The sequence below is a fragment of the Bos indicus genome, chromosome 2 (assembly GCF_029378745.1).
Source record: "Bos indicus isolate NIAB-ARS_2022 breed Sahiwal x Tharparkar chromosome 2, NIAB-ARS_B.indTharparkar_mat_pri_1.0, whole genome shotgun sequence".
NCBI classification, from domain to species: domain Eukaryota; kingdom Metazoa; phylum Chordata; class Mammalia; order Artiodactyla; family Bovidae; genus Bos; species Bos indicus.
In genome coordinates, this window is record NC_091761.1 from 90,815,944 (window position 1) to 90,830,763 (window position 14,820).

The following is a 14,820-nucleotide window of genomic DNA, read 5'->3' on the forward strand; positions in this document are numbered from 1 at the left end:
TTCACATGCTTAGGGAGAGGCTGGGTTCTCCTGTTGTGAGTCACTCAGGATGGGAGGCTCAGATGATTTTATTTTGTACTTACAGGGAAGGGTTACCCCAGAAGCTAGGCTAACTAATATTTCAAAAGTTATATATGAAGAGTAGGAAAGAGATGGGGCAATAGATCTATGTTCCAAATTTTTTTGTTTGTTTTATTTTTAAAGCTTTGCTTGTTTCAGAGAGAGACTTAAGTTTGCTTTTAGATCCAGAGCATGTTGGGGTGAGTGGAGGTCAATTTTCAATTTGATTTTCCTCATATTTCACATCTGGGTTTTCCCCTTTCCCCAGAACTAAAACTTAGTCTTACAATAGGAGACAGTGCCATGTTGCATATTGCTCAGTTATATCCTAAAGATTAAATCTTAAAGTGTCTAAGCAGCTTTAAGTTGCCTTCTGTTACTGGACCCTGAAGGTTGTTTCAATGCTAACTTCTGGGCATCTGTATTTTTTTTATTCTAGAGTTGAGTTTTTCTTCTATTTTTCCTTGACACCACTGCTTTATGATGATAAAGTTTGTTCTTAAAAGTATTCAGTATCTCTGCGCCCAGGTAACTACTACTAGTCCTCATAGAGCATAATAGGGTTTCTGTCCTTATTCTGATCCTAGTTCTAATAATCTGCTTAGTCCCCCCAGGCCCCTCCTAAACCCTGAGCCTTACTTTGCTTTTGCAAGTCTTCCACCTCAGAGGAAACATATAATCCATAGTGACATATCTTGGTCTGTTCACCTGAATGTCGTGTTGCTCCCTTCATTTTCCAGTTTCTTACCCTAGAGTTTTTCTCATATGTTAGAAAACCCTCCTATACTACTTGTAGGGCTTTTGATTAGAGGTCCGAGGATTAACTTCCCCTTGGACACCATGGTAGTTATTAGAGTTGTTCACAGATTTTCATGTTCTCTTCTTTCTAGTCATGTTCGATAGCATTACATTTCCCTTTTCTCTTGAAGTTAGGTTTAGCCATGTTGACTTCTTTGGCCAATAACAAGTGAGTGGAAGTGAAGCATATTCCTTCTGGGAGGAAGCATTTTAATGGCTAATACAAGACACTGTAAACTAGCAGTTAAATTTTATGATCCCTATTGCGGTAATCCTGAAAGCACGTATCTTAGTGAAGCCTCCACCAGTCTGGGGACTTAAGTGATTACAATGAGCAGAGTCCATGTAGTGGATGTTGTACTGAACTCCAAGATTCACCATTTAGAATTGAAACACCATCTCTCCCAACTGCTGGAAATATTGGTAGCTGACAGTCCTCAGCTGTATCCCTCTCTGGAGGTGTTGCTTTTGGATAAAGACAGCCCTCTCACCCAAGGAGCACCTTCCTTCCCTGGGGCTGCCCGTATCCAATGATGGGTTGATGTGAGGATATAAAGACCTAGCCCCTTGCCTCTATTTAGGACAATGTTGAAGGGCCATGCTAGTGCCAGAGCTCTCTGCAGAACTGCCTGAAGCCTCAGTGGTAACTATGCTGACAACTTCTCCCTCTGCCTGATCTTGTAACCCGCAGTCTTCAGAAATTGTTCTTGAGAGCATTACCCCCAAATCTCCTATGTTTTGGTTTGGTTTCCAGTGAACCACATTTGTGATAGGCTTCCTAACCACTTGTATCAAACATGTAACATGTGTGAGAACTAAATTTTGTTGTAATAAGCTGCTGTTTGTTATAACCCAGTTTATCCTAACTAGGACAGATAACAAACTTTCCTGCCCTGCCAGTATCTTTATTTCTCACCTGAGTTTGACTTGTATTGTCTGTCTTGTCTTTTTGAACAGATTGATTGCCAAGTTCTAGTTCTTTTAGAGAAGGAAATGGCAACCCACTCCAGTATTCTTGCCTGGAGAATCCCAGGGACAGAGGAGCCTAGTGGGCTGCTGTCCATGGGGTCGCACAGAGTTGGACACGACTGAAGTGACTTAGCAGCAGCAGTTCTTCTCTGATGTTATTTCTCATAATGAGTGAACAGCCATGTCCCAATTGAGATATTACAAGGAAAAACAGAAGAGGGAAGGGGGTTGTATATCTAGTTATCTACTAATTATTCATATCAAGTTGTTGGTATAATTTTTTCATGTAAATTTTCTAGGACTCACTTCTTTTCTATATAACTTATTATACATTTATAATATATATAAGGGTACACTGTTTCTTAGGAGAATTTTTATGCAAGTAAAAAGAGTAATCAAATACTTAATCCTAATTTTAGAAAGTAAAACAGTATACTACCACTGTCTACACCTCTAACGTGCTTACTTCCTGTTACTCTGAGTGCTCAATCTTATTTATTTCTTGAAAATCAAATGGTAAAACAATTTTGGGTCTTTGGGCAATATATATATATATACACACACACACACATACATATATACATATACACAGATATACATACACACATATACGGCGTTGTGCTCAGCTGTGTCTGATTCTTTGCGACTCCATGGACTCTAGGCCACGAGGCTCCTCTGTCCATGGAATTTTCCAGGCAAGAATACTGGGTTGGGTTGCCATTTTCCTCCTCCAGAGGATCTTTCCGACCCAAGGATCAAATCCTCCTCTCCTGCTTTGGCAGGCAGATTCTTCAGCACTGAGCCCCTGGGAAGCCACGCGTGCGCACGCGCACACACATGCACCATAAAGCTCGTGAATCAAAGCCTTTGCTCCTTTTTTTTCTTCTCTGTTTAGAGGATTTTACTACCAAAAAACCTCTCCGCCTTAAGGGTAAACAGTATAAAAATATTTCCACTAAAAAGGGTCTGAGAATTCTGAGCTGGGATTACCACAACCCCTAATTATATAAGATACTTAGTATGATAACACCAACTAGTGTAAGGAATGTGCAGATTTATTTACATCAAGTTCAGATAAAGAGATAAAAGGGGACTTGAATAAGCAAGCAAAGATTAGGACTTCAGGAGTGTATATTTGAAGGTATCTTTGGAACTGCCCCTCAGCTACAATGAAAGACCAGTAAAACCAGCCTTCAGAATAACCCTTCTGCTTAGTAGGAGAAGGGAAGGCTAGAATTCACCTCTAAGATCGCCCTCCCACGCAGATTTTCCACCTAGCAGCTAAGAATTAAACCCAGACTTCCGATCATGGCGCCACGCACGTCACCTTCTCCCTCTTCGCCTAGCAAAATCCCACCCAAGTCGACCAGATCCTGCAGGAGTGTGTAGAAGCTGGAGGGCGGGGGGAGAATTCCCTTGCACAATCCTGGTAGCTTGGGGTTTTGCAATTCAAAAAACCCTGCTAAATAGATCCGAGCCCGATTCAAAGGAGGCTTAGATACCAGCAAGACCTGCTCTTTCCCTTGGGTGCGTAGACTCGACCCCACTCTTTACCCTGAGAGGCTACTCTTTACCCTGAGAGGCTACTCCTCACCGCAAATTTCCTTTCAAATGCCTTAGGGGCTTCCAAGGCTCCCAGCCTTTGTGAATAAAGGCCCACCCTCGAAGTGGAAACCTCGCTGCATAAGAAATATGCACAGACAGCAGGACAGCGAACAGAATTGCAAAAGAACGAGTTCTTTCTAGCTTTGCATCTTTTCGAATGTTCAATATTCCTGTTAGCCAAGAAGGGTTCCGGTTATGGGTACTTGAGGGAAGCAGGCCACCGATTAGAGCAAAAAACATCAATACAGGGGTGGTCTTTCCAATTCCGGCTTTTGTTTGAATCAGTGAGGGTAGCCCGAGGAGGCCAAAGTCTCTGGTTCTGGGAAAGGCGGGTCCGTCCCGATTCTTTTAGCTGCGGAGAGGCAGGCGCCGGCCCCAAGAAACAAAGGGGGTAGTTCTGCCCCTCCAGGCTTTTACTCCAGGAGTCCCAGAGGAGTCAGAGGCTAAATCACAGAGCTCGGAAGAGTTTGCCAAAGGTTGGACAACAGACGCGGCTGCCCTCTCTTAAGCACACAAATCCCACGCGTGCCCGTCTAGAAGGTATGTGAGCGTCAAGGAGAAAGGCCATTGCTGCCCATCGCGGGCGGCCAGCCCCGCCCTACTCTCGGTGGCTGGGGGGAGAATCGCAGGGCGAGAGCCCGGGAGTCAGCCTCAGCAAGCCCGGGAGCGAGGGGCGGAGACGGGCGGGGCCGCGAGAGCGCAGGCGCAGTGCGGGCCTTCGCGCCGCCGCCGCCGCCGCTGCTGCCGCCGCCCGCGCTGCACCACAGGCCCGAGACAGACAGGGCCGGGAAGAGCTGGAGACTGAGGAGGAGGCGGAGGCGGCGGCGGAGGCGGGGCGACTCCGGTGACCGGGAGCGCCGCAGACTGGCAGCTGCGGCGACTCCCCCCTTTGTGTCTGGTCTGCTCGGAGCCTCTGGAAGTGCTTCCCGGAGGGGCGCGGGGTGTTTCGCCGCCTCCCTAGCCACCTACATCCGCCCTCCCGCCGCCCCCCGCCCTCGGCCCGCGACACCCGAGCTCCGCCCGGAGCCTAGAGCTGCGGGAAAAGGAGGCGGCGGCGGCGGCGGCTTCCTCGGGGGAGGGGGTTGTGATTCGCTCACAGGAGCCCTTGAAGGGAGAAGACGAAGCTTTTACGGTGGAATTTACCTCAGGCAAGATGGAGCGGCAGCAATAAAAAAGAGAAAGAGCGAGGAGCGCACCCGGGAGAGCTAGAAAGGGTAGTGTGCCGACCCCTCCCCTCCCCCGCTTCCCACCGCCCCTCAGCCCTCCGGCCGGGACCTGCCCAACCCTCGCAGGATTGTTCCGCGAAGGCGTGAAGGCGGTGGGTTTGTCCATGGAGGCAGGCACCTTTTTCGATCCAGTCAAGGAGGAGGATTTGCTGTGCTCAAGATCGGAGTAAGGGAAGCACCGAAGCGAAAGTTAAAAGGATTCTTGCCCTCCCGGAGCACAGGCGATGCGCCTCGGGTCGCCGGGCGCCGCCGCCGGCCGTCCGGCTTCGCCCTTCCTGGCAGTCGGGAACTTGTTCTGATCCTCGGCGCCCCTCGAATGCCCGCTGCCCACTCTTCGGCACCCTGGATATGTTTTCTCCCAGACCTGGATATTTCTTCGATATCGTGAAACTACGGGGGAAATAACTGCGGGGCTTTTTTTTTTCTTCTCGTCTCCGTGCTTCTCCCCACGGACATGCCTTCAGTTTGGGGCGCCAAGGCACCCAGTCCTGGGCGAATGAACACCCCCAGCCGCGAGGGAGAGAAATGAAGGGAATTTGTGCAGCGGAATGAAAACTCTGCCGCTCGGTCCTCTCATCTGCCATTTGTCCTTTCAAACTGCATTGTAATACGGGCCGGAGAAGTCCGACGAGAGCGAGGACTAGCCTCCCGGCCGCGTTTCTCCGCCCGTATTCACTTTCCGTCTTTCTTTTTCTCTGCTCTCCTCGGCTGACCTAGGGATGACTTCGTCGCCGCGGCGGCCCCGGCGGGTGCCCTCGCTGCTGTGGACCGTCCTGCTGGTCAGCGCTGCGGCCGGTGAGTCGCCCCGGGTGGCGCGTCCGGGCCACTTCCCTGCGGCTGGCGGGGTGGGAACCCGCAGAGGCCGAGGCCTGCGCTCGCCCTTCTCCGCGCGTCCCCTGATCGGCCCGGACCTGCGCCTTTCCCGGTCCTCCCGGAGAGCTAACCTGTCACGTTTTCATGGAGTTTCAAATCCCCACACCTCGTATTCCCCACCCCCCACTCCCCCCACCGGGGCGGGGGGGAAGAAAGACACGTAGGGTGTGGTATCTTGACATTTTTAGCTGTGAGGTAATGCAGGGATTAAAAATAATATTTTAATCACCAGTGAACAGTGCCTATTAGGAGATCTTTGGGAACAGACCTGTAGTTTTTTTTTTTTTAATATAAAGAAGCAGAATTGGCTGTAAGTAGAAAGGACATCCACTGTAGAACACACACTTGAAGCTTATTTTTAGATGTAGATCACTCTTTGAGAATCCCTGGTACTTTGATTATTCCAAAAAATGTTGAGGAAGGCAGATCTGAGAGATTCTTAATACATTGTATACTACTGTTAATCGTTATTACCATTATTTTGTTTTGACGTATATTAATAATTTTCATTTTTTCAATCTGGACACATATTTTGTATACTTTTGGAATTACTTTTGGGCTTAGAAGTGTTTTCGGTTAAGTTTTCATTTAGTCATCTGGCTTTCTATTGGCTTTCCTGTCATTGAGGCAACTTTGACCTCACATCAAGACTTCTAGGAGATTTGAGTCCTGAAAGTCTTTTGACATTTTACTGAAGCTTAAAGGGAAGCTTCAGTAAATATCCTTTCTTTAGGATATTTTGTTCTTTAGTTCTCAGACACCTTTAGGAAAAAACCTCGTTTTGTTTGCAATTACTTTTCAAGCAGTCTTTTGGTGATTTGCTTTTAGAAATTTTAGGGAGTGAATTATGCATGTAATTCTTAAATTGGGTTTAGGATGGCCAGATAGATTATACATTTAGAAATGAATAGAGGACAACAACGCCTTTCCAGTTATTTTTTCTTAATAAGTATAATTTTCACATTCAATAAAATTCTCAATGCTGTGATAGATTCGGAGATTGCATATTTCCATTTAAAAACTGCATATTTTCACATTCAGTAAATTTCTCATTTCTTGTGTTAGATATGGAGATTTCATATTTCCATTTGGAAAACACTGAAAAAAATTTTGAACTTTTGTGCTTTTGATATTGTTGATTGATGTCTTATGTTTATGATAGTTGTGTTAAAATGATATGAACTGAATTTATTTTAACACTGATATTTTAATATTACTAATCATCACAATTCCTTTTGGGGAAAAGTGAATGATTTTTCTCTAGATTACTTTATATTGTGTTACCTCTTTAAATTCTCTAGTAATAAGCCATGTGGTTGGTCCCTGTAAAATAAGAGGACAGTAAAAGGCTTTAAATTTAAGCAGTCATTCTAAGAGCAGAAATCTCAGAGCGTACACTTTTCAGTGTTGGTTATTCTTGACTTTTGTACAACTCAGATTCTAATTTATAGTTGACAAAATTATTATTTTGTGATTAGAACTGGTAAAAGTAAGAGAAAGATCAATTGACTTAAAAAAATGTGATTTGTTTTATAAATGAAATATTAGAATAATGGTCCTTAAAAGGGATAGATTAATCACTCTTTAAAAGTGATTTTCGTCATCTTTTTTCCTTCAGTATTACTAATTACCAGATGCTAAAATTTGTGAAGTTGGATTTCAGATCTGTAACAATAATAGTAACAACAGTATTTACTGGGTGCTAGCTATGTGCCAGGAACTGTTCTAGTAGCCTTACATGTAATTTCGCTTTTGATCCCCATGACTGTTCTTCACTCCAGGTTCAGTTATGCTCCTTTTATAGAGAGTGAAGTACTCTGTTCATCCCCATGGACTTTAGCCCACCGGGCTCCTCTGTCCATGGAATTCTCCAGGAAAGAAGACTGGAGTGGGTTGCCATGTCCTTCTCCAGGGGATCTTCCCCACACAGGGATTGAACCGGGGTCTCCTGCGTTGCAGGCAGATTCTTTACCATCTGAGCCACTTGGGAAGCCCCGAGTGAAGTACAGAGAATTTAAATAACTCACCACACAGTAAATTGAGCTAAAATTACAACCTGCACCTACCATGTTACCTACCATGTTAATGAAGGCAACAACTTCTCAGTCTAATTGGGAACATGAGATAGGGTTAGTGTCTTCAGATTAACCTTTGAAAAGAAGCCGGGACTCTTGACACGATCTTAGTATAGCACTTGTTATAAATATCATGGTTCTAAATGTGTAAAACTTTGCCTAATATTGGAGTGGTTAGTGCAGTTTCATTAAGTGTAAGGTAGCTAGAGAGGACCTGTGTGAATTTGGGATGTACAGATGCAGTGATGTAACTAGACAGGTGCAAATGGTGCAGCTGAACAGGAAAATAACACTGGAAGATTGACATCACATCCCTCTGTGGGGTCATGGATAAATCCTATTTCTTTTGGGTCCCTCTTTCCCACTTATTCTATCTAGTTCTTGGATCCTTAATTCTAAGAACAGTTAGTATGCGGAAATTAGAATTTATAGAAAATACATGCTTGTTTGGTTTGTAAATGAAGTCTTAATTTTAATAAAAGGATGTGATACAATGCAGTACTTATTTAAGAGTCAGCTTCTGTTAAAAAATTTTTTTTATTTAAGTTGCCAAGCTGTTTCATTTAGGTTGTAACGATTACAAAAAACAGATCTAACCCTGTGTCCTTCTCCACCATATGAGGAACCAGACTCAGCTACTCGTTTTTCCTCCAGTCTTTGTACTTGTTTTCATCCTTCTTGTCCTTCCTGCCATCTTTGTTGGCCTCGGAGGCCAGGGAGTCCATGGTATTTCGAATGGTCTCATTTTTGGGATCCAAACCTGGAAGGTTCTCTAGGACCCAAAGGAGTTCAGGAGTCCTACATCCTTTCTTAATCCTCTCTCCTTGTCTGGCTCAGTTGTGTCCATGGCTCAGTTGGCACCCATGTTAGCTGATTCTGCCTCATCGGTGTCAGCTGATTCTTCCTGCATTTGAAATAGTTCACTTGACTAGGTTTCAGTTTTACATACATCTCTTCAGCAACACACACGTTGTCTACAAAAGCTATCATGGCATGTGGATTGTAGTGGTGGTATTGTTGGAGTGGGTGTTGGTGTGTGTGTGTGTAAAATGTGGGGCGAGAGATGTTTATTCCAGCTTTACTACATTAAAGGCCCAACTTTCCTAACCGTGAAAGATGATGGGTAAGTTTTAATTATAAAAGGTACAGAATGAAGTCAGTGTAAATCAGTTAATTTTATAACTGGCCATATCACTTTTTAAAAAAAATAGAAGTATAGTTGACTTACAGTGTTATGTTAATTTCTGATGTAGAACAAAGTAATTCAGTTGTACATATTTCATATTCTTTCCCATTATGCTTTATTATAGAATATTGAATATAGTTCCCTGTGCTATACAGTTGGACCTTGTTGCTTATATATTATATATATAGTTGTTTGTATCTGCTAATCCCAAACTCCTAATTTATCTCTCCCTCACTCACTGCCTTTCTCTTTGGTTCTCTAAGTCTTATCAATCTGTTTCTGTTTAGTAAATAAATTCATTTGTATCCTATTTTAGGGTCCACATACAAGTGATATCATATGGTATTTGTCTTTTTCTTTCTGACTTAAACTTCATTTAGTATGATAATCTCTAGGTCCATCCATGTTGCTGCAAATGGCATTATTTCATTCTATTACCAAGTAGTATTCCATTTGTATATATACCACGTCGTCTTTATCTATTAGTTTGTTGATGGACATTTAGGTTACTTCCATGTCTTGGCTATTGTAAATAGTGCTATGATCATTGGGGTGCTTATATCTTTTCAAATTATAGTTTTCTCTGTATATATGCCCAGGACTGGAATTGCGGGATTATATGGCAACTCTAGTTTTTTAAGGAACCGCCATATTGCTTTCATTAGTGGCTGCACCAATTTATATTCCCACCAGCAGTATAGGAGAGTTCCCTTTTCTCCACACGCTTTCTAACATTTATTTTTTATGTTCTTTTTAGTGATGGCCATTTTGACTGGTGTGAGATGATACCTCATTGTAGCTTTTGATTTGCATTTCTCTAGTAATTAGTAAAGTTGAGCATCTTTTAATGTGCCTATTGGCCATCTGTATATTTGTTTAGGTCTTCTGCCCATTTTTGATTTTTGTTGTTGTTGTTATTGAGTTACATGAACTGTTTATATATTTTGAAAGTTAAGTCCTTATTGGTCATATTATTTGCAGATATTTTCTTCCAGTTCTTAGTTTGTCTTTTTATTTTGTTGATGGTTTCCTTTGCTGTACAAAAGCTTCTAAGTTTGATTAGATCCCATTTTTGCTTTTATTTATTTATTTTTTTGGCCACAACATGTAGGATCTTAATTCCCTGACTGGGGATTGAACCCAACCAGGGATTGAACCCACATGCCCTAGAGTAGAAGTGTACAGTCTTAACTGCTAGTTTACCAGGGAAGTCCCTATTTTTGTTTTTATTTCTGTTGCCTTGGGAGACTGACCTAAGAAAGCGTTGTTAGGATTTATGTCAGAGAATGTTTTGTGCATGTTCTCTTCTAGGAATTTTATGGTGTCATGTCTTGCATTTATGTCTTTAAGCTATTTTGAGGTTATTTTTGTGTAGTGTGAAGGAGTGTTCTAACTGCATTGGTTTACATTCAGTTGTCTAGCTTTCCTAGCACCACTTGCTGAAGAGACTCTTTTTCTCTGTTGTATATTCTTGCCTCCTTTCTCAGAGATTAATGACTATAGGTTTGTGGGTTTATTTCTGGGCTCTCCTTCTGTTCCATTGATCTATATGTCTGTTTTTGTGCCAGTACCATGCTGTTTTAATTACTGTAGCTTTGTAGTATTGTTTGAAGTCTGGGAAGGTTATGCCTCCATTTTTTTTCTTTTTCTTCAGGATTACTTTGGCAATTCTGGGTCTTTTATTGTTCCTTATAAATTTTAGGATTATTCTTTTTAGTTCTGTGAAAAATATCTTGGGTAATTTGATAGGGATCTCATTAAGTCTGTAGATTGCTTTAGGGTAGTGGCCATACCACTGATTTTGGTGCTTACTCATGTATTGCCTTGCTTTTGGCGATTAGTTTTGTGTATTTGTCTTGTCCTCCTAGGGCTTCCCTTGTGGCTCAGCTGGTAAAGAATCTGCCTGCAATGCAGGAGACCTGGGTTCAATCCCTGGGTTGGGAAGATCCTCTAGATAAGGGAAAGGCTACCCACTCCAGTATTCTGTCCTGGAGAATTCCATGGACTAGTCCATGGGATTGCAGAGTCCGACATGACTGAGCAACTTTGACTTCACTTCACTTGTCCTCCTAATTGATAATTACCTCTAGAAGACAGGGTTCATATCTTAAATTGTTTTGTAATATAGCATTTTGCTAGGCACATACAAGAATTTAAGAGTTACTAAATGAATTAATAATAAAAAAGAATTCTAAAATTGCTCAATACAGCAGATTATGTATTAGTAACATATTCTTTCTTTGTCTCAGGCCTTTTAACTACAAAATAGTTTAAATGATATACTAGGAAGAGTACTGTCTTGAGTTAAGGAGACTTGCATTCTGTGTGATTCTGGATAAATAGACTATTTAACATAGTATTCTTAGTTGCAGTATTATGGCATTGGACAAGATTATATTTGAAATGCAGATTCCTGGACACCAACCCAGACCCACTTAATATTGAATGGCATTGAGTTTTAAGAATCTGCATTTTAAACAGATTTCCCCCAAGTAAAATTTATGTACCTTAAAAGTTTGAGAACTACTGGATCTAAGATTATTTTCTGAGATTTTACTTTATTTATTTTCTTACTTTTTGTGCCAGTTGTAACCTATTCTGCACCTTCTAATCAGTCAGTACTGATAACCAAACTTTTCTTATTTTTATGCTCTCAGTAACTACCCAAAACCTTTTTCTTAAAATTTGCACAATTTTTTTTATTGATTATTTTTAGTCCTAATGTTCTTGCCTGGAGAATCCACGGATGGAGGAGCTTGGTAGGCTGCAGTCCATGGGGTCGCACAGAGTCAGACATGACTGAAGTGACTTAGCAGCAGCAGCAGTCTTAAGGATGATATGTTATTTAATTAAGTGTTTTACTCACCTCGTATTATATTATGTTTATTTAGTTTGTACTTTTATTTGGGCCGTTTTCCTTTTCCTTCTGCCAAAAAGGAAGAAAGAAGTGGTTTTTTTCCTAGTAAATTTAGGTGAGAACTGTTGATGAAGTTTAGAAAAAAGAACTAGTGCTAAGCTAAACTAGAATATATTAATATAACATTGTTTGGTTTCAGTTACAAATTAGTAATACATGGAGACCTTCAGGTGGATAAATTGCATATATTAAATTTCTGTCCACCAGAGAAGAAATATGTGATTGATATCTTCTGGAAGAAAGTAAGTATAGGTGAATATGAAGAAAATGAATATAGTATCTAGAAATTCATGAGATTTGACCGTCTTGCATAGCACTTACACATGCCAAAGAGACTCATATTATCAAAGTATTTCCCCCTCTTAGTTAAATAATCTAAATAGTTTTTTAATTGCTTTCTAAAAGGTGACTTTGGTAGACATTTGAGTGCAATAGACTTAACTTTGTTTTTTTTGAACTTTTGTTTGGTCTGTGAGATGGATATGACAGCTAAGATTACAACAAAACATATATATGTAGTCTATGTAAGGTTAGAAATAAGCCTGTAAATAAATGATATGAACATTTTGGAATACATTACCTCATCAGGAATACTAGAACACAACATTTATTGCTTGCTCTTAATTGCAATACAGTAATTGTTTGACTGGAAGTGTTTTGTGTTAGACCCAGTTTCTATTACAATATGCACTCATGGGAGCAGCTGGAAAGGTATGGGGACATTAATAGGACAGATACAGGACTTTCGGAAGGAGAACTAAAGTGTCCAGCTAACAAATATTTATTAGTGCTTCCTTTGTGCATAGTTCTTTTCTAAATGTTGGTGGAGTCAAAAATAAGAAACGCTGCTTCCCTTCTCCCAACTGTCTCATGCCATAACCTATATCACTTTATGAAAGGGAATTCAATCCCATGCTGTTGTAAGCATGGGTAGGTATTTCGCTATCTTGTAAACCCTTTAGCGTTGTATTATTTTCTCCCTCTGCCTGTCTTTCAGGATGAGAAATTCCTGTAGATATTCTCCAATATAGGAGAAGAGACTGTGTTCTTGTGTGTCTTCTAGCTGATCCACACTTCTTAATTTTTTTTGGTGAGTTTGCACTCTGCAAAATCTTAGCTTCCCAACCACTGAAAACTTGGAATCCTAGCCTCTGGACCACCAGAGAACTCTCCTTTTATGTCTATCTTCTCTGTTAATCTTAAAGAAAGAGCAGTGAACACTTCTTGATTTCCCTATCCTTAACTCTTTACTTGCCCTCCTGACCCCACACTGTATGTTAGGTGAGCAGTGACTTCCTAATTGCCAAATCCAGTCACTTTTCAGTCTTGTTCTCTTTGACTTTTCTACTGAATTTGGTAGTTTGATCACTCTTTGCTTACAGCTCTCCTCTTTTGACTAGTGACTTTCCTTTTCCTCTATTCTATATCTTTTCCATCTTCACTTCCCCTTCTAAATGGTTGTGAGTGTGTGTGTGTGTTTTAAATCTCCCTTAGATTGTTTTGAGTATACTTTTCTGTTATTGCTACTTCTGTCCCTTGTTGATTTTCTCTTATTGCTCCTCCTCTCCCAGGCTTTAATTATCCTTGAAAAGAGATGATTTCTAAGTTAAATAGGCAACCAGAATTGGAAACTAGAAAGACTTGAGTTCCTTCTTAGTGGTATTCTTGACTGTTCACTTTGTTTTATTTATTTATTTGGCTGCACCAGGTCTTAGTTGTGGCATACTCGATCTCCAGTGTTCATTACAGCATGCAGGATCTTTAATTTCGACATGCGAACTCTTTAATTGCGGCATGTGGGATCTAGGTCCCTGATCAGGGATCAGACTTGGACCTCCTGCATTGGCTGTATGGAGTCTTAGCCACTGGACCACCAGGGTAGTCCCTGGCTGTACTTTGGCACAGCACCTCTTTTTGGTCTCAGTATCCTCACTTGTGGGGGCTTCCCTGGTGGCTCAGATGGTAAAGAATCTGCTTCTAACGCAGGAGACCTGGGTTCAATCCCTAGGTCGGGATGATCCCCTGAAGAAGGGAATGGCTACACTCTCCAGTATTCTTACCTGGAGAAATCCATGAATAGAGAAGTCTGGCGGGCTATAGTCCATGGGGTCACAGTGTCTGCAGAACTGAGGGACTAACACTTTCACTTTCATCCTCACTTGTAAAGTGAGGAGGTTGGCCTCCTACTTATAACACTTTTGCTTATGATATGAGAAAAGCCAGTGTTATGCTTGGTTACTAGTAAGTGTGTAGCACTTTGAATGGTACATTTGGTTATTATGGAGTATATGGTACTTTTAGGTTAGGGGAAACTGGAGTATTCTGAAATTGTGCAGGTACTACTTTGAAGAAAATATAAAATTTTTTGCAGATGTATTTAATGTCTTGACTGTGTTGAAGTAGGACCACAAAAGTGGTGTAAAGAAGATCTCTTTAGGGAATTTATTGGTGGTCCGGTGGTTAGGACTCTGCCTTAAAAGCTGAGGGCAGGGGTTCAATCTCTTGTCTAGGGACTAAGATCCCACAAGCTGTGTGGCACCAAAAAAAAGTCTATAACTAGAGAGTGCTTTTTATTTATTTTTTGGCTGCACTGGGTTTTTGCTACTGCACGCATTTGTCTAGTTGCAGGTGTGTGGTGTGGTCTTCGCATGGTGGTGGCTTCTCTTGTTGTGGAGGACAGGCCTTGGGGCGAGCCGGCTTCAGTAGTTGTAGTTCTTGGGCTCAGTTGTTGCTACTCCTGAGTTCTAGAGCACAGACTCAGTAGTTGTGGTGCGTGGGCTTAGTTGCTTCGATGCTTGTGGGATCTTCCTGGACCAGGGATCAAACCTGTGTCTCCTGTTTTGGCAGGTGGGTTTTTTTTTTTTACCAACGAGCCAGCAGGGAAGTTGCAAAGAGTGCTTTTTAAATAGTTGAAATCTTAGAATTTTAGAATTGGAAAAACCTTAGAGTAAAACTTTAAATAGGTAGAAGTTTAATTAAGAAGGTTAGACTTCTCTACAATCTTGAGTTTCATGTTAATTTTAAAATAAATTATGCCAAGGTCAATTTCAGCTCAGCCTTTACCCAGTTATCATACATGCTAAACTAGTGATAATGCCATTTTAGTTTTAG

The 14,820-nt window shown here is 41.6% G+C and overlaps 1 protein-coding gene across 1 annotated transcript in view; it reads left to right on the plus strand.

Moving 5' to 3' along the window:
* Positions 1–4,179: 4,179 nt before the first annotated feature.
* The window catches only part of BMPR2 (bone morphogenetic protein receptor type 2), a 151,866-nt gene continuing 141,225 nt past the window's right edge, over positions 4,180–14,820 (plus strand). The window contains exon 1 of the mRNA XM_070770285.1: positions 4,180–5,453. Coding sequence (XP_070626386.1) covers positions 5,378–5,453 — 76 coding nt within the window. The 5' untranslated portion in view covers positions 4,180–5,377. The remainder of the gene's footprint in view (positions 5,454–14,820) is intronic.